Raw genomic sequence first — 20,901 nt, 5'->3', positions numbered from 1 at the left:
CAGTGTTTGAAGATCTGGGGATGATCAGGCCTGTGTTTTGACAGAAAGTAAGCCTTTTGCATTAGAAATAAGTAAGAAGTAGGAAGACTTAAAAGCCTCCGGAATTCTTAGTGCGAATTCACAAATAATTCAACCTGTTTTTATGCAGCTGATTCAACCCCTGCTCGCTCCCAACATCTTCACTGAAAACAAAGAAAGTAGCCACATTATAACCCATGAGTTTGTGTTGTCAAGACACTCACCCTCTATCACTCACATAGTGTATAAAACCGGACAGGCCAGCGACACAGTCAGTGACCCAGTGAGTTGACCGTTGGGATAAGCGCCTGAAAATGTGTTGTGAGAGGGGATCATCCTCTGCTCCACAAAAGGAATTCACTTCCCCCCTGAGACTTCGCCCCCTAGCGATGCCTCGAGGTGCCAAGACTGTGTCCGTGTATGCGAGGAGACATCCACTCGTCGCTGTTGGCATTCATACCGAAGTGGGAGGCAGAATGGCTGGAGAGAACGAGGCAGGAGGTGGATCTGGGTTTTTGCGTTCGCCCCCTTCGTCAGCCCGGCTGTACTAACCTGCTGCCAGTCGTCAGCAATTAGACCACAAGCTTTGCTCCCATTTACAGACATCCCGCGTGCTGCAAATTTCTGCAAGATTGTTTCTGGATCGCTTTTTTTATTGGTGACTGTTATGTGGCCTGTTAAGGCCGATATTGATGCTGTTTATATCGAAGGAGCCAATTTCCCTCAGAATTGTATTTTTCTCACTGTGGCAAAGCCACTGAAACAGCAGTTACTGTAGAACATAAAAGTCTGCACCGAAACACAAGATATTAACAAAAACCTAGCAGCTGTGTGTTGAATCCGATCACTGGATTCAGTCCAGATTAAGAGCTTCAGACAGCGTAATTGATCAATATTGATATTGATCAGTGAAACCTCTTCATATCCATCGTATCAGACATGGATCACCACGAACTGGATTTTAATAAAAAGTAAATTGATTCAATTGATTCTGTAAATTGAGTGAACCACCACACCGTCCCTGCTATAACAGAGGGATCAGCTGTTCTGGTACAGTAGGTAAACCTGCTCCCTGCTTTTTGGGATAAAATCTGTCGTAGGTTATTATTTTAAATGACTTCCTTGTCTCCGAAATTGGGGTGTGCGAGAGCAGATTTTCCACTGTCTTAAAGCCTCACGGGCACCACCCTGATTGCCGAGATGTCACCGCGATCGGGAAAGGTCATGGCTCTATTCCCCGCCGCACACAACCGACATGATGAGCTTTTCTCGCTCTCTTTTTCCTCGTGGCTGCATGAGCTGCCATCTTGGCGTGTGCCGAGTCATTATTGATGGGCCTCCACGCTGGTGTGCAGACAGGACGCTGGAGAGAAAGAGCGCACTGCTGTCTGTTGGACTCGGCACATGTTTCTGGTTATCTCTCCTCCTGTCGCTTGCTCTTCGTATTGGTTCGAAAAAGTTACCACCTTACCATCTGCTGCGCCGTGTTCGTTATACTCCTTATTCTGCTTCTCAACCCTCCGCTCTTTAATTTCTCCCTCTGTGGTCACAGGTAGAGATGAAGCGGAGGGTAAAATTATCCAAACTCAATTACCCTACCTTTAAAGGGCTGACATAAATCTTTATGCAATAAAATTCACTGGACACATCGCAGCTAGGATCAAAAACACCAAGATAGGGGTCTCTTAACCTCCTCAACCTTACACAGCCTTTGGCAACTCAAGCATACTGAGCAAGCAAGCATGTCTCCGTTGCGTAGAACTTCATTTTAAATTCCTGTTGAGATCTCGGAGATATCTGATATGTCAGACTGAATTACGGGGAAGTACGGTATGTTTAAAATGATGCACGGGACATCTAGTATTTTCCATTTGATGGAATCATTTAAAAAACGGGTCTCGAATGTTAATATTTTATACAACAGAGAATACTGTATATGTAATGTTGTCTAACAGTGTGGGAAAAAATGTTTTATTTAACTTTAAAGCTGTTTGAAGCTTGGGGGGAAATCTAAGAGGAATACTGGGATCGTGCTGGGTTGACGATTAAAGAGGGGAAAAGCATGAATTAATTTTTTTTTCTGTCATTACATTTAAAGCACTGTAACAGTCGCTTTGCATTTTTAGCTACCAATCTTTTATTTACATCCCAATGAACAAGAAATGTGAATATTCCAAGAGGCCACTGGTTTCCGTTTTTTTTATTCCTGGAAGAAAATATCAGCTTTCAGCCATGTGCTTTTGAAACTTGTTTGAGTTACAGTACTATTCTGCATTGCTTTCCAAATCAGTGATAATGTAACTGGCAAAAATAAATGCAGACTTCATGTCCCTGTGCAGAAATTAATGAAAAATAGTGGCTGCCTGGAGCTGTAAACAAAAAAAGTAAAATTATGAGTAAATTTCTACAATTTTAGGTATTTTTGACCAAATAAGCAACAAGTCAAAGACCCCATTCAGATACATATTGAAGCAAAAAGATGTTAATATTCGTATTTCGTGCATTTTGCCGCCCCCAACTGTTTCTGAGTGCAACACGACTGTCGTGAATACAAATCTTAGGTTTCTGTAAACGCATAACTATAAAGAAAACTTTTATAGTTTACAAGTTTTCTGTCCTGAAAACTTAACTTGACATACTAAACTTGAACTTTAAACTTTGTACTTTGCATAAGCATTGCACACGTCTCAGAGCAGCAACAGCACGCCACGTTAGCGTAGCCTGAACCAGAGACAGTAACACCTGGATATTACATGCTATTATATGCAACCGGCCAAACCGCCATGAAATCGGCTGATTTGGCTTATGATCAAAAACTAACGAGTTGCTGACACGTATTCAAACATCAAGTCAGTGCAACAACACAAGCCAGCTAATATTACTCACTATACGACAGCAGCAAGTCCAGCTCAGCGTCTGTCTGCAGCCTTTTATTTAGCCAAGCTGCCGCCAACGACTGAAAGCCAGTATGAGATTTACTCCTGTCTCTTATCTCTCACTCCGTCACTGTCTCTTTTACTACTCTTAGCTTCAGTCGTCAGCTCGCTCTTTGGTCTCTTCACCTCGTTCGTAATGTCCGTAGAGGCTGGGATAGTCCCCTCGTGGTCCCCACAAGCCCTCCTCCTCCCGGCGGTCCAAAGCTGCTGCGAGAGAAGAGGGAGCACCAGAAAACATTTTCTCCATAAAATATGATCCAGTTTCACCATAATCAGTGCTGGCTGGGGCTGTGTGTGATGTACTGCGGTAAAACGTTAAGCCCCTGTGATCCTTCCCGCTCTGCAAAGTTATATAGTGCAGAAACAAATGATGTGGGGTGGAGTGGCTGAGAAAGAGACACCTATCACGCTATTACAAGACACTGTGCCATCAAAATGATTTGGATGCTGTTATTTTAAGATCAAATAGTTACATAATGTTGCTTTAAAGTCACGAAATATATAATTCACAGGCATTGTGCACCTGGACACTCAATTGTTTTGTAACAAAAGCACTTTGGTTAAAGTAAAATATATTATGAGGTCGTGTTTATGTGTACAGTCGGTTTCACTGTAGTTCAGGTTAAGCCAAGGACATGTTTCAGTGTACTGTTGGACGGGACAAATAACAGAACATTTTCTCAAGAGCAGTTCCAGAAGGTGACACTGAAGGTGCCACCAAAAGTGCTGTCAAAAGATATATAACTTTCAAGTAAAGTTAAAAGTACATATTTATGATTTAACTGTGCGGTAATCGACTGAACAAAATGCAGCCTGGCTCTAACTGCAAATGTATTTTTGTGTTATTGAGCTGTAGAAGTAAATAAAAATGTCACACACGTCATTTGTTTTAGTAGCTTCTTACTAGAGGTCAGTCACTCCCAGAGTCTCCCTGAAATACTGACTAAATTCATCTTTAGGATTCATATACTGTACATGGACAGGAAATGCCATGATACTGGGTTGAGCAGCTGTGGTAATTATGATGGGAGCAAAGGAGGAAGTCAGGTGACGGCATCTCCGAGCGAAGCGACATGTATTTTCAATCATCACCATCCCCTTGACCACTGGAGACTCTAAAACTAACTGAGTCATGTTGTTTTCACATCAGTTCAGCAGTGACTTGTAACAGTGTTGACGGCACAGACACATTATTTTGTGCTGCAGATGGGGGTGTTGGATCAGAAAACACTTCCTGGGGTCATGGACAGTAATTTAGAGGATTTATTGTAAAAAGCAGATTATCAGTTTACTTCATTTTTTTATTTTGCCAGTAAATTATGACTCACAGGAAACACGACCCTGACCTTTGCACTCGTGATTTGTGGCTGCCTGTCATTTTGTGGCGACACACTGTCCAAAATTAAAGTGCGCTCTCCTCCTTCACTGTAAATCCCCCCGGATCACAGTATCATCATCATCTTCGTCTGTAAAAAACAAAACAAAACAAAAAACAGCAACGCGGCCTGCTGTTAATGCAGCCTCATGGTTTTCCGGCGCGTTGATGTCACTCTCGCTCATGTTCGCTTCGTGCCATTTGTATAAGAGTGTGTATAGGGTGCTAATGAGGGAGGAGGAGGGTGGATGTGGAATTGGTGGGATACAGCTGGACAGAATGGGAGACTGTGGTGAATGGGTAACCATGGTAACTCTGTTGGCTAAGATTTGAATGCAGAGAAAGAGAGAGAGAGCAAAAAAAAAAAAAAGGGGGGAAAGGAAGCTGCAGTGTGTTTGTGTGCAGGGTAAAGAGAACGAGGGGGGGTTAAGGGTTAATATGCATCATTGTAGCAGGTTAATCTTTCATCAAACTGCGAGGTCAACGCCGCGTTTACCCCCACAACTGGACACTACAGTGCGCCACACAAAGGATGAGGAGGGGGGGGTGAGGAGTGATCCAGGAAATAAGTAGTAGTAGGGAAAGAAGGAAGGAAGGAAGGAAGGAGGTTTGGGGCAGCTGGGAGGGAGAAAAAGAGTTCTCAGAGAGGAAGGAGGATGTTCCTACTTTTATAAGAGGAGATAACAGGCGAGATAGAGAGGAGGGAGAGTTACAGGTAGAGACTATTGTACCATGTGGATAGTGACAGCAGCGAGGCAGAATACAATCAACCAGCCTCTAACCAGCTGTCAGCTCCAACTAGTTTCACTCTCGTCGACGGAGTCTCGCTCACCAATCGCGCCCCCAACATCTGAGCTACCATCTTAACCTCAGCCTCCACCAGCTCTCCTCTCTCCTCTTCCCTTCTCTTTCTCTCTCCATCCGTCTGTCTCTCTCTCTCTCTCTCTTCTTTTTTTTTTTTTTTTTGCACCTTTCGACTCTGCTCAGATGCCGTCTACCTGAAATAGCTCTGGCACTTAGTTCTCGCTGGCAAGGGGGAGGAAAAAAAAGGTGGCTGGAAATTAAAAAACATAAAAAAAAAAAGAGAGAGAGAGAGAGAGGTGAGAGTCGTTCCTAAAAATAACACTTGAGTGGCTCTTTATCCATCGCCCGCCGTCCCTGGTGACTGTTGCATGGTTGCCTGCGTGGCGCCGCAGTTGCGGTTGTTGCCCCGTTCTCCGCTGTGACCAGAGATGCTGCTGCCGATATGATTTATCATAGTGTCCTTGTGTGTGTTTTAATGTCATTGAACTGCTGCGTACGCGTTATTGATCAGACTCGCCCCCTCCCATCCAACCTCTCCTCCCTCCCTCTCTACATCTCCACCTGTTTCATATTCATCCCTCCGTATTGTCTTTTGCCTCCATCTCTCCATCGCTCTCTGTTTTATATGCGTCTAGCTGTGTTGTCATTCCCCTCCCTCCATCTCTGTCTGTTTTAAATTCATCTCTCTATTGAGCCTCTCCTCCTTCCCCTCTCTTTCTCTCTCACTGAGCGAGAGATTATTAATATTAATGTGTCTCTTCTTCTCTCCCTCTTCCCTCTCCCACTTTTTTTTTTTTATCCTTCTTTTACTACTGATCTCTTTTCTGCTCTTCCCCACTATTTATACCTCTCTCTGGGTCTTTATCCCTCATCATTGCTTTCACTCAACCTTCCCTCCATCTGTCTCCATCTCTATCTCTTTCTTCCTCTCCCTCTTTCTCTCTTTCTCCGGCCCGCTCTCTGCAGCTGTTCAGTATTCATCTATTACTGTAGTGTTGATAATTCCCTTCTCTGCCTGCAGCCATACAGTCATCTATCAGATTAATAATCCTTCTCTCCTTCTCATTCCTTGTCTCTCTCTCTCTCTCTCTCTCTCCTTTCTTACTGTGCCAAGTGAGGATGCTCAGCGTGTCAAATGAGTTTGCGTGTCAAAGTCCCATCATTACAACCATCATCATTAATACCCGTATCTAGATTGCTATATGCCCTTATTAAGGTTATTCAGGTCTAAATAACCTGCAGAGGGGGGAGAGAGGCTCTCTGCCTCTCCAGGCTGCTGGAGCCTGACTTGAGCCGGCCATCTATTAGTGTTAATGTAGACTGCACCATTCGCTACCATTCTCCAGCCCCCGGAGCAGCATGCAACGCTGTGCTCGTACAGGAACCGAATTAGCATTTCAGTCGCACCACCGCGTCGATGCTGCTGCGAAAAGAGTGGCTACTGGATTCTTATTGTTGTGTTTTTTTTTTATTGTGCTAAGAGTTTACTTACAGGTGCCGAGGATAGCATGTTCAAACATTAATTAATCATCGTCCTATTAGCTGTGATACCTTGGCATAACTAGCGTTAACAAATGGGAGCTTTGCTGGGATGTCTGGAAGCTTCTTTCTCACACCAGTTGTGTTATTAATGGTTCTCATATTTAAGACCACCTGTCCCATAAACCCTGTTGCTTCCTCACTGGAGAGGATGTTAGAGAGTTTTTTTCTCCCCCATCATCTACCATTGCAAGAAAAGTTTTAGCTTAATTTGCTCAGGGTAGATTCCCCTTCAAATCCAATATTGTTTCACACTTAAAAAGTATTTGAGCCATGGGTTCATGCAGAAGGAAGAGATCCTAAATGACATAATATGACAACCGAGACTTTTCAGTGGTTATTTTTAGGGCAAAATATCATCAAAATGACGAGAAGCTGCATTTTTTTCTTCTGTTTGTTTGTTTTTGTTTTTTTAAATTGAAAGCACCAGTTAGTAGTTGACTAGTTGACGAGTCATTGAACATTATTCTTTTCCCTTTATTGACTCACAAAATACAAACAAAACACAATGAATACACAATTAGGACAATGAATCAAATGAATCCTCACATTTTTACGTTACAAATCTAATGAGTTGTGCTGCAGAGGTGTCCTGGCCTACAAATCTTGTTCTTCAGATGTAAGAAAACATGTTTGCTCGGTACAGCCCCCAACAAATGTCACTTTTTCACCATTTCAACAGATTTTTCACTGAAAATGATGATGCAAAAGTTGTCATTCCCACTATCCGTGAACCATATCACTACTGCGATATCTGTCAATATGATTTTTCAACCATATTATGCAGCTCTAGTTATCGTTCTCTTTATTTTAATTGCATGTGGAGATTATTTTGTCAAACGAATAATGTGCAACTGTGCATAAGTCGTATTTCCTTTAGGCGGTCTTTTAAAAACTCAATTAGCGCGAAAAAGATTTGCCAATTATTCAACAGGAATTATTTTTTATTACTTTTTTAAATTATGATTTCATCATTTAAGTCATTTAAGTAAAAAAAACAAATCAAAGCTTCACAATTCTGAAAACTTGCTATCAATTTAATTAATATGATGTAAATTAAGTTTACAGCTAAAGTAACATCTGCTGATTAAATCTAATTGTTCTTAGACGTTTTATTAACTCAGGTAATGAACGTTAGCAGCTCCCACTGGCTGTCAACACATATTGTAAATGCGTTGTTATGTCAGTGTACATTTTTCTAACTTGATTCGCAGTTATACAGGCGTGCAAAGAGCACCTTTTCTGCAGTCGTTTTTTTTTTGACTACCTGATCATAGAAAAAAAAAGTTTGAAGAATGAAAACAACTGCAGTACTTTCCACGTTAAACCCAGTCCAAAATTCACATTTAAAATCTGCCTTGGCAACCTAGAGTGGGACCTAAACGCAGCCATTTATTGTAATTTCTGAGCTGCTCTACGGAAAAAACACATTACTGCTCGACTGTTTCAGTGTGATTGCGTGTGATGGAGCTCATTTGTTTACAACACCAATTTTTCAAAAATTAATGTCCTGCTGATTTATTCATGTTTACATGCTAAATGCAGTCCTGTAAAGGCAGAAATACCTTGTTGTCCCAATTTTGTTTGCGTGTTTCCACATTTCTGTGCCACCTCCTTGAACTGTTAATTACAGAAATCGGCTTCCACCTGCCCTCGGTGTAGGGATTTGATTTCTGACAAAATGTCTGCTCGGGGATTATGTGGGATTTGATATGAGCAGTGACACTGAAGTTCTTATGCTTCTGAAAGATTTTTTGACAATTCCTCCCATGATAAGCCATACTGTAGATGTCTACCTATTATTTGCTCTATTCATTCTCTGTTGGTGAAAACATGAAGCGCAGTCTGTGTTGTGTCTTTAATATCTGCTCTCTCTCTCTCCCTCTCTCTCTTTGTCTCTCTCTCTTTTGTTCTTCCACAGAAACTCATGGGTTCTTCTCATTTCACAAAGAGCCTCAGTCAAATCCCCAGACAGCACGAGAGAAAAAGGGAATAACATCTGTTTATCTGCATATTTCTATGTTCAAAAAACAAGAGGAGAAAACACAAAGATCGACAGAGGACGAAAAACTTCTCAGAGGATGCAGAATTAGAAAGAACAAATTGCCACTGGAGGACGAAAGGGAAAACACACCTTTTCTCTCAGATCCACCAGCGTGGAGTCACCTCACCTGTACCTTCGGATTAAAGAGCAGGGTCATGTCCCAGTTGCCATGCGCATCGCCACGCTGACCTGCCTTCCCGGCCCTTCCCCCTTCCTCTTTCTATTGGCCCAGCTGCTACTGCGGCTCCTCCTCCCTGGGCCGGAGTTGGTGGGAGCCGCCTCCTCCTGCCCCTCCCTCTGCACCTGCTCCAACCAGGCCAGCCGAGTCATCTGCACCAGGCAGAACCTGGAGGAGGTGCCCGAGAGCATATCAGTCAACACACGTTACCTCAACCTGCAGGAGAACTCGATACAGGTAAATACTGGCTGGAGGAAGTTGCTCATCAGGTCACATCATGTCACGTCAGTGTTGATTTGTGTTGTGCATTTCTTACAGGATACTCTGCATGGAAATAGATATCAGCTGACAACAAGTTTTGTATATAAATATCACAGAGACATGATATAATAAGCCTTTAAGGAAATGTGAAATTTACCGATTCACATGTGAATACCACATTTTCACATGCGATTGGCTTTTTCTTTTTTAAACATGTGAACAAAAATTTTAACATGTGGGCATAAAATAACGTCACATGTGAACTGGACATTTCCAAAAGTGATGGGCTTTTTTCACATACTGTATAAACAGAAATGTCCACATAAGAAATGCACATGCTCACGTGTGAATTGCATTCGTTCACACGTGACATGGCCAGTGCGTAATTTGTAAATCAAGAGGTCACTGAACACGGAGAGGGTGATTTTCTGGAGGGTCAGGGGGAGAGCAAAAGTCACGAGACGCATCAAAATCCACAGTGCCTGCAGCATATTGCTAGCTGTTAAAAGTAAACAAACTAAAGCCGTCGTCACAAATAAAAACTGTCCCTTCACTGTCCTGTCGTTTCCTGTCTGTCTGTGGATTGCTACAGTGGTGGGGAAATGGATTTAGTGCATTTACAACCACAAAAAGCAGCAGGCTAAGAAACTGTCTCATGTTCTGTCTGTCTGTCTGCTCAGTTTCAGTACTATGGACAGCGCACACCTTCTGACACACACATCCCAATTTAGACCAACCTCAATGACCCATTTCAAAGCACAAACGTCATCATATGTCAAAATATTTATAAGAAGCATTAAACCACATGCCAGTATAGCTTGTATGACGTGTATACACTTCAAGTGTCACTGTGTGACGTGACCGCTCTCTCTTTATTTAAAATCAGTTTTAAAAGGCATCAAAAATCCACCATGGATCCGGCACACATGAAGCCCTGGACACGGCTAATGAAATCACATGGGACTCACATGTGGATTCCACATTTTCACATCGTCACATGCAATTAGCTGTTTTCACATGTGAGTGAAGATGTCTGAAAAATAATGTCACATGTAAACTGGACATTTTCACACACATAAAGAGTTCCACAAGAAATGTCATCTTCATGAAATGTTTGTGTAGGATTGGATTTTATCTATAACTGTAAGTCACAAGTCAAGTGTAGGTTAATTGTTGTCTAAAAATACATTTATATATATATATATTTTACGACTGCTGGTTGTTATTTGATGATGATGAGTGACTGGAGGTTGTGGTTAATATTGACGTTTACATCACAGCATAAATTGTACAGAGAAAACGCATGTTTTATCATTTGATACATGTCAGTCCTGTCATGTCTCATTTTCACAGTTTCTTCTCAGCACATAGCCTATTGACACGTCTTCTACAGTTATTGATTTCATTTATTACAGCTGCTGCTGACGGACAAATGCTGTGTAGCAGATTCAAAGAGCACATACACAAATGAAATCACACAGACACATTAATATATGTGTCTTAAACAATTGTGTGTGCCATTGTTTTGGCCCGTAATCAGAGGAAACCTCTGCTTTTCAAGCCAGTTTTTGTGGATGTCAGGATTAACTTGTTGATACAGGTTTTTTTTTAGAAACGTCCGAGAAAAGACAGAAAAGTAAGCGGCAATAATGGCAGAAAAAGGCACTTAAGCCTCTGCTGAACTGAGGGAATATTTTATGAATTGAAAGCCAGGCATATTTCCATGACACCGTGCTGCCTTTTGTATGCATTACCAATTTATCTAGAGTCCCTAGACAGCGTTTTGTGGCTTTACAGCTGCAAGGGAAGATCATTTAACCACAGACCATCGATACAAAGCACACAAATCTCTACATTTATAAACAGAGTGGGTTGATTTTACTCTTTGCAGCAGCATTTGAAGTAATTGGATCCCTCCTCATGTTGCTGACAGTGCTTTGTTCTTTTGTGGCTTTAAATTCATTTCCATCACATTTTATCTCCTCTAATGAAAAGCAACAAGTATCATAAACAGCGTTAAAATTGTCCAGTGCATCTCTCATCGTGTCAGACTGCACTGTACATCGGGCAGAGCAGTCCGACATCCTCTATTCCTCTGAGATAAACATCTTATGTGACGTTAACAGAGAATAAATGGGACATCATGCCACATGATTTGGTACGAGAGGCTTCATAAAATGCAGTTCGCATGGAAGGAAATTAAAAGAAATAAAAACAATATTCTTTGCGTTTCGTTTTTAGCCTACAAATTCCGATTCGGTTTGTTGTATCCTGCAGCCCCACTTGAAATGATTAAAAATCTAAAAATGTTTTAACACCTGAAGGCATCCTAGATTCTCTGGCTTATTTTTTCCTTCACTGAGTACCCTGAGAGTAAAGCCTTGACAGCTCCCACCCCCTCTTAACAACCCCCACCCTCCCTCTCTTTCCCCCCCTCTTCGCCTACCTCCCCCCCTCCACGCCTGCTCTACATACAGAAGAGGCGATGGCCCGACTCCAGGAGTCTCTCTGTGTTTCACAGAGGGCTTTGGCCACACATATCTCAAACAATCACAGATTTAAGGGGCTTTTAGTCGCGCTCACTAGCTGTGCCTTTGACTTCTCGCCAAATTATCTCCAGTTTGGACCGCACCGATGCGAGCGTGAGCTGTCCAGAGCCCGTGGCCCCCATGTTTCTCAGAAACCATGTGTTCCTGCAGAAAACATCCCTCATGGTTGTTCATTTTTAAAATGGATTAAAGAAAAGTGAAGACATTTCTCAATGTCTTAATTTAGTATCACAGTTTTGTCTTCTGTGGTGATTTGTGGTGACACTTGATGTGAGTATTCCAACACTGATAATCAGCTTATTATCAAGGGATTATGATGTGTCAGTAGAAAGTCCCCCGAGTCTCACTGAAACAACAGTGTGAAAAGCACTTTGGTGTCTGGAGCAGACACTGAAATAAGGTCAGGGTTAGGGAAAGGACTGGGTTTACAGTAGGTGTAACAAAAAGTCAAACGTTTAACACCGGATTTTTGTTGTGATAGTTTGTTGAATATTGAACTACAACGAAACAAGTTATTTATTAAAACTGTCGTCATCAGAACCCTGCGAGTTTTGCTGCGCCATGGTGCCATGGAAGAATGGATTCATTAGCAAGTTAGGCTGAGGTTTAGGGTTAACTTTCAGGGTAAAACTCTAAATAAACAACCTTTTTGTTACAAAGTTTTTAAGATTGCTTGAGGTAGAATCTTAAAAATGTGGTTTCAAAATAAGTTCTTATGTAGCAAACAATTGACTCACAAGACTGATCTGCTGATTCCACTCTGAGAGAAGTCAAAGCTGTTTGAAGAAGCCAAAGACCGCTCTCTATTTTCTCACAAAGACGGCCAAGGCGACTGTCGATTGATTCGTCTTTGGGGTTTATTGGCAGTTTGCGAACAACTGGATTTGTTTCCACTTCTGCGGCCTCTATTTCTTGTTCCCTGTCTATTACAATGACCCATAATTAAGCCCGTACTGCCAACCTATTTTTTATTGCAGCACCTTTAAATTTGCTTAACAATAGTTGAACACATGGCTATGTTTATCTAGTGTGTGCCACTTGTAGTCAGTGTCTTAAAAGCCGTCTGAGCCCTGCAGACAGTGGGGTTGAAGGGTTAGCTGATATCAGGAGAAAGATTATCTATTTATACTTGTAAGGTCTGTTTATTTAAACATCTGTCTGCCCATGTTTGTGCCATTTAATCATACATTGACATTGTTTTGTTTTTTTCAAGGTTTTGTAACATCTTGCACACCCATTCCATCTTTACATTTAAAAGAAATGTCGGTATTAAGGCTGCATGTCTGTTTAACGTTGGTATTCTACGATAAATCAAAAACAATAGAGTAAATAAAACCTGTACATTTAGGAAAAGCTCGTATTGTATGTGATACTACATTATAAGACACATGAATCAATACAAATGAATATTTTACTGTATTTTTTTGTCATTTAAACACAAACAACACGTGTTGAAACTGTAACCATGTCTTTATCTGTCCTTCCAGGTCATCAAGTCCGACACTTTCAAGCACTTGAGGCACCTCGAGATCCTCCAGCTCTCCAAGAATCAGATCCGTCAGATCGAAGTCGGAGCATTCAATGGCCTCCCCAACCTCAACACACTGGAGCTCTTCGACAACCGCCTCACACTGGTGCCATCACATGCCTTTGAGTACCTCAGCAAGCTGCGAGAGCTGTGGCTGCGCAACAACCCCATTGAGACTCTGCCAGGCTATGCCTTCCACCGTGTGCCCTCGCTACGACGCCTGGACCTGGGTGAGCTCAAGAAGTTGGATTTCATCTCCGACGCGGCCTTCGTCGGCCTCATCAATCTACGATACCTGAACCTGGGCATGTGTGGGCTGAAGGACATTCCCAAACTGACAGCCCTTGTGCGTTTGGAGGAGCTGGAGCTGTCAGGAAACCGGCTGGAGATCATCCGACCCGGTTCCTTCCAGGGCCTGGTGTCTCTCCGCAAGCTGTGGCTTATGCACTCGCAGGTGTCTGTCATTGAGCGCAACGCTTTTGATGACCTGAAAAACCTGGAAGAGCTCAACCTGTCCCATAACTCCCTGCACTCTTTGCCCCATGACCTCTTCACGCCCCTTCACCAGCTGGAGAGAGTACACCTAAACCACAACCCCTGGGTCTGCAACTGTGATGTCCTTTGGCTTAGTTGGTGGTTGAAAGAGACAGTGCCCAGCAACACCACCTGCTGCGCCCGCTGCCATGCCCCCCCATTCTTAAAGGGCAAGTACATAGGAGAGCTCGACCAGAGCCACTTCACTTGCTATGCGCCTGTCATAGTGGAGCCACCTACAGACCTCAATGTCACTGAGGGCATGGCTGCTGAGCTCAAGTGTCGCACAAGCACCTCCACAACATCTGTCAACTGGATCACCCCTAATGGCACTTTAATGACCCATGGCTCTTACCGGGTGCGGATATCCGTCCTGCATGATGGCACACTCAACTTCACAAATGTCACTCTGCGAGACACGGGCCAGTACACCTGCATGGTCACCAACGCTGCTGGCAATACCACGGCGACGGCTGTCCTCAATGTCACTGCAGCTGACGCCAGTGTCAACTACACCTACTTTACAACTGTCACCGTGGAAACAGTTGAGACACCGGGAGAAGAAGAGTCGGCATTAATAGCCATCAATGAGACCTTCATCCGTGTTCACCCTGGCCCCACTCCCTCGGGACACCTGTGGACGGAAGGTGTTTCCACCACAGCCTCCTCTCTGTCAGCCGGCTGGTCCTCCTCCTCTCCTCGGACCACTCGGCCCACCTTCACTGTGCCCATCACTGAACCTGGCTTCTCGGGGCTAGATGATGTGATGAAGACCACCAAGATCATCATTGGCTGCTTCGTAGCCATTACTTTCATGGCAGCGGTGATGCTGGTGGTGTTCTACAAGCTGAGGAAGCAGCACCAGCTGCATAAGCACCACGGTCCTGCTCGTGCCATCGAGATCATCAATGTGGAGGATGAGCTGGGGGCCGGGGCCAGTGGTCGGGGCAGCGGTATCTCAGGAGGCTCCACGATGACGCAGACCGGAAGCAGTGGAATAGGAGGGGGCCAGAGCCTCAGGCTGCACCACCCGGAGATAGTCAACCTGCCGAACCTGGCCCGATCGGAGCACCTCAACCACTACTACAAAGCCCATCACTTCAACAACAACATGATGGGCCTGGGCATGGGCACAGGCACTGGTGTGGGCCTCAACAACAACAACAACCCCTCACCTTGCTCTCAGTCTCAGAACACAATATCGTGTTCCCAGATTCCAACCTCCACCAGTGGGGGAACACCCATAGGTGGCACCCTGCCCTCTCCCATGCCCCTGCCCCTGCCCCAGCTGGGTCTCCACAGTTCTCTGAAAGGCCTTATGGGGAAAAGCCAGAACGAGCCCCTGCTTTTTAAGAGCGGCTCCAAGGAAAATGTGCAAGAGACTCAGATTTGAGTAAAAGTGAGAGTGGAAGTAAGAGGTAAGAAGATGCTGGATAGAGAGACAGAAAAGAGCCTGTGAGACCGAGTATATGAGACTGATTGTAGCCTACTGTCCTCATGGGCAGATTCCAGAAAAGATTATATTTCACATAGTCGCTGCTTTGTGTTGTCAATCTGTCGACAGAGAAAGGCAGATAGGAATACTGAAGGAGACAGAGAACAATATCTGATCAGCACTAGTCCCACCAATAGCGCCTGCACACACTTTTACACTAAATCAGACAAAAACATGTATGATGTAAACTGCAAACATCAGAGTCATTCTGTTACCTGTGCAACCTGCTGTAGGCTTTGCCAAAGTCCAAGATCAAGCCAACTCTTCATTTGCCTCCACATTCACAGTGGAAAGCTCTGAATAATACACATGTGCAACGAGCCTCTCTAGGTTTTATACAGATTGCTTCGTATATTTCCAGACACATTCAGTGTATATATTTGGAGCGAGACATAATATTGGCCATTGAACATGTTGTCAGATTAGTGTTTGGCAGAGACACTGAATAACAAACAATGGTTTGGGTGAGCGCTACGGTCCCAGGTTTCCAGGAAGCACTAAAACAAAACAGAGGAAGCAAAATTAGAGCAGTGCAGTGATTCTGTCCAGGACACAAGCATCAGACTAGCATTTTGCAGGGAGACAGAGCAACAACAATTGTTTTTTCAGAGTGTTTTCACTCTCACTTTCTCACTTTTTCCCTTTTACACCTCGCTGGCTACTGTCTTCTTTAACGGAGGAGAGAAACAGAGCGGTCTATCAAGGTGTCAAGGACAATGAGAGATATAAAAAGGACCGAAAGTACATATTATATATACCGTAAATATATTTTCATTCAAAGAAATAAATTATAAAGAATCTTTATCGAGCTTCTGACTTAAAACTACAACATCTGAAGAATATATGGAGAAAAAAAAAAAATACACGCAGCTGTTGTAGTGACCCTCCCTTACAACTTTTCCGAACTTGGAACAAGATGGCCGCTCCGACTGTGCAGCGTAAGGACACACACAGGGAGAGTGGCGTCCGTTGTTGAGAGGGAGCTAAAACAAAAACCTGGCAAGTGTTTGAGTGAATTTATTTTGGTCTTGACTTTTTTGTAGCCACACAAAGTGTTTTCCCTCTCCTGTCGTATTCACATAAACAGGGTCATCGGAGGAGGGAGATCTTTACGCTCTGCCGCGAAAAATATGAAATATGACTACAGCTCTTCATCATTTGGTATACAGTATAGCTATAGTATTAATAATAATGATCATAATGGTAGTAATGATAACAAGCGTTAGCTTTATTTGTCATAATGGTCATTTAATGAGGAACTCATTAAATGATAAACTATATGTTACAATATTTTACTGTACATATTACTAAAAGTTGCACATGCTAGTTTAGCATGCTCTAAAAACAAATTCTAGATTTTCTCAACATTCGGTTTCAACATATAGCGTAAGATCTATCACAATGATGATATGACATTATTGTTATTATGTTATCATTATTATCATTCATATGACTATTATTATTACTACTTGTGCCTACAAATAGCTGAGAAGTACTTTTTTTTTCATTTGTATATGACACTGAAGTTGTTTTATGACTGATCCTGTTGGACTTCGGCTAATGAACGGCCGTGGGACGAACTCAGCGTGCCGCTAAGTGAACTCCACATGCATCAGCAGGAAATAAACCTGGCCCTCAAAATGGCCTCCTCAGTCCAGCCCTCACTGACTCATCTGCTCTGATGTCTCAAGCAGTCAGGACCCCTCATGCTATCATGCATTAAAGACAGGACATGAACCTTTGATGAAGACTGCTCCTCTGCAGGGGATTATTTCACAACTGTATCTCAGTGTTATCGTGTGTGAGTGGATTTCATGGCAGCAGGGAGCTAAATGGACGACAGGCATTGCCAAGCATTTTTAAAGGTAAGCGAAGCTCGTTCACTGAGGGAGAAGGTAACATACAGTACAGTATACAGTGGTGGGTGAATTTTTTTCTAAAGAAAAAGGACAATTAAATGAAAAAATATAGAAGCTTATAGATCTCTTTTAAAAAAAACAAAATTATTATGATAAGTGTTTTCATTTTGGGTTTTTATCTAGTTTGATTATTTTCTGTTTTTTTAAATCAAGTATTATCTTTATTGTAATATTGTTATTGTTATTATAATTAGCTAATTACACTGGTTATAATTATGAGAGATGTTCTGTTAGCAGAGGTCACTTTGAAAATTAAAAAAACCTGGCACATAAAATGGCAGTTGAAGTTTGTGAAATTTGGTGGCAATTTTTTTTTTCTTTTTTTTTCCCTCTTTTCTGTTATAATCAACTTTAATTGTAGTATCACTGTTTGTATCCCTTTGGCTCTGCTTGAGATGAGACATAGCGAATGTGAAATTGGTCAGCACTGGGTCCTATTTTTTCTGCACAGGGGGACAGGAAAGGCCCTGCTCTGGTTTACAAGCTCACTCACACTCGCTCTGTGCTTTCCTGAATGTCATCGCAGCCATCACAGTGTTCACAGTGCGATTGCGCTATGTCAACACCTCGTTGCCATGACTACACACTCAGACAAATGCGCCAAAACGGCGTCACCGTCGGCGTCTCGTAAGGCACCCCGTCGCCCTTTGTCAGTCACGTTCCTTTTAGGTGCCATATCTCGACGAGACGGCCAGTGTTCCTTCAATGGTAGCAAATCAACCTGAGCATTGTGCCCATGTCCTCACATAAAACGCCCCCCCCTCCCCCTCCACCCCTCAGCATCCTGCCATCAGGTTTCCCTGGCAACTGTTGCCGCTGCGACAGCCCTTATCACAGCGTCTTGATTTGGGTTTCGAATGCTAAACAGACGGGAGCAGACAGTATGGAATCTCATCCGTGTGTGTGCACGTACAGCCATTCATCAGATCTTTTTTTCCCCGTCCATGTGTTTGATTTGTTCACACCAGCAACTATATTTCTTACACCGCTGACTCTCTGTCACCGAATCACGCCATTTACATGCCACCGTCCCCTATGCATTTAATTTGCGTAGGCCTCACACCGTTGCTTAAACGCATTTATGCACCCTACACTTGTGATTAACGCTCATACCCTGCATCAGTCATTAACATATTCCTTTCCCAGCACAAGGGATCCATATTCCCCTCACAAGTTATTTACATATTCATCTGCCTCTGTGTGTGCAAATAATGGAGAAATTATCATGTGGGCATGCTGGTGGGTATGAGTGTGGCTCCTGTGTGTGTGTGTGTTTCCGTTTTGTGTACATCAGTGGCTGAAAGCAAGGACTGTTACAAAAGCTATTTACCCCTAATTCCTCAGATACCGCGTGCCCTGCCCATCGCCTGTAGTAGCTCATCACTTTCGGAAAGCGTTGTGTAGCCCCTATAGCTCCTGTGAAGTGGCACAAACCAGAGGCCATGTTATTGAGGCTGTGTGTTAGAGAGAGCAGCGGTTGAGCTGGAGACACAAAGTCACAGTGCTGCAGTGTCTGAGTCACAGAGCACTGAACACACTCCCAACACTTTAATGGAAATGCTGTGTTTACTGTGCAGGAAGGGACCCGCTCGTTCACCCATTCAGGGAATAGGTGAAAAACACCAGAATATATGTGTGTGTTGATGTGCGTGTGTGCGTCTGGATTATAAAATGCCTGTTGTACTGTTGTGTAAGGCAAAGAAATCAGGGCATTTGAAGCTGTTTATGGCAAAGGATGTTACACCATTGTTGATGCAATACTGCTCAGTGTGTGTGCGCGTTCAGGTGGGCTTACGCTCGCTAGGTTGTGTAAGGAGGGGAAGAGGGAGGAGGGGCGGTCAGACCTCCATTTTAAATCCCCAGTTCAAACCAGCTCTGTCTGTCTCCCTCTGCTTCAGGCTACTTTTATGATCCTCTCACTGACACTTAAAGTAAAAACAGGATTTTTTTTTTTTTCCGCTTAAGCAGCTCCCCCCTCCACCCCCTCTCTTTCTCTCGCTCTCCGTCTGCATATTGGGATAAACCCAACTGATGAAAGGTCCGTTCAATCAGGCCAACCTCTCCTTTCAGCTCTCCTTTTCACTCCTTGTCAATCTGCCACAACAAGTCGAGGGTCAAGGGTCAAGTTTGCTGTTGGCTTTCATTTGCTCAGCCAGATAATCAAGGTTAGCCTTCCCATTTTGCACTGTGCCATTTGTTTTTATTGTTTTGCCCTGGCTCAGCTATACGCGAGAGCAACACCTGTTGGTGCACCTTAAGTGATTTTTAATGTGCGTTTTCAGTTAATCGCCTCGACAGAGATGTGACTTTTAGTCATAATGATGCACATGGTCTGCTCTCTTACGGTGGGTGAGGTTTGGTGTTACCGCGGACATGAGACGAGAGCCTGCTGCTCGGCGTGGCCGGCAGTGTGAGAAAGTAGTGACCACACTAGTGCCAGTCCCCGGGGGCGGTGTTGCACACATGTTAACCTTGGCACTACAAGCCCTGTGTGAGCTCCACGCTGCTTAATTTCTTTTCTGTCACCACCACCCCCTTAAAAATAGCATTGAAGCGACAGCAGAGCTCAATGCATTATTGATACGCGTGGTGTCAATGATGCATGTGCTTAGGCGCCAGTGCTAATTTTCTCCCCGTTGCAGAGGCCAAAAGAATCAAACTGCTGTAATTTATATGCATCGTTATTGCTAATATTTCTCGCACGGCCATCAAGACGCAGAGCCAAACGTCGCAGCTTGTCTCCTCGCATGATGGCTGCTGTGATTCCGTTAAGTGCAGCGGTGTTTTGTGTGCCACTGTGTCACCGAGGCCACCCACCCTCCACCACCCACCCACCCACCCAGCAGCAGCAGCAGCAGCAGCAGCAGCAGCAGGCCTGTCTCACCACCACGCTTCGTTGTGCCTCTGCTAAGGAATGTTTGGCAGTCGGGGCCTGATTTCATCACCATCACGCTGGTCCAAGGCCGATTTGATGGCACCAGTCTTGGGATGCCTGGGTCATTCTGTTCAGTCACGTTACGGGAGAACGAAGAGATTCATTCTTTCTTTCTTTTATTTATTTTTTTTTTTTTCTCGCTGCGATGTTGCTTCTGCTCAAGCAGGAGATGTGATGCGCACGGACATCTTTCTGTGTCATCACTGCGAAAACCCTGGCCTGGAGCAACTTATCAAACCGTAGCACACACACATGTAGCAGCCTTGCGCACACACACACGCTGACACTGACTGACTGAGTGATTCATTGATTGAGGTGGAGCTCTCTCAAACAATTTAACACAACTGCTGCCATTGTGCTCCAGCACACACGTTTTCTTTATATCCTGTGAAGGTGTCCTTAATTTGAGAATGGCCGGGACGTGAGCGCATGGCTTATTTCCTTGTTGCCTTGGTAACCGTGTCGTCGGTCACAAGATGTCCGTTTTGAGCCGTGCGGAGTCGGAGGGGGCTTGTCAGTGTGTGTGGGCTGTGACGTGAGAGTGATGAGTGGTGTCTCAGCCCAGATGACTATCTCCTCTGTGTCACTCAGCTGTGGGTCAGCGGGCCCGTGAGCTGCAGCTCTGTGGAGGAAAAACCGAGAAAAATCCACACAGCCACTGAAATAGTAAAATGGGACACGCTCACAGCCCATGTAATTGTAAAGTACCGATTAATGGGAATAGTGAAGCCGGAGTGCTGCTTAACACAGAGCTTCTCATGAATGCTTTATAAAGGAGGATATCAG

The 20,901-nt window shown here is 43.8% G+C and overlaps 1 protein-coding gene across 5 annotated transcripts in view; it reads left to right on the top strand.

Moving 5' to 3' along the window:
* lrrc4ba (leucine rich repeat containing 4Ba) overlaps positions 1–18,955 on the top strand; it is a 39,525-nt gene extending 20,570 nt beyond the window's left edge. For all 5 annotated transcript variants that reach the window (XM_084372615.1, XM_084372616.1, XM_084372612.1 and 2 more), the window contains exons 2-3: positions 8,594–9,131; positions 13,192–18,955. In XM_084372615.1, coding sequence (XP_084228741.1) covers positions 8,886–9,131; positions 13,192–15,159 — 2,214 coding nt within the window. In that variant the 5' untranslated portion in view covers positions 8,594–8,885 and the 3' untranslated portion in view covers positions 15,160–18,955. The remainder of the gene's footprint in view (positions 1–8,593; positions 9,132–13,191) is intronic.
* Positions 18,956–20,901: the final 1,946 nt, after the last annotated feature.

The sequence above is a fragment of the Pagrus pagrus genome (genome assembly GCF_965226575.1).
Source record: "Pagrus pagrus genome assembly, chromosome: 13".
Taxonomy (NCBI): Eukaryota; Metazoa; Chordata; class Actinopteri; order Spariformes; family Sparidae; genus Pagrus; species Pagrus pagrus.
This window is presented reverse-complemented; position numbering and strand designations above follow the sequence as displayed.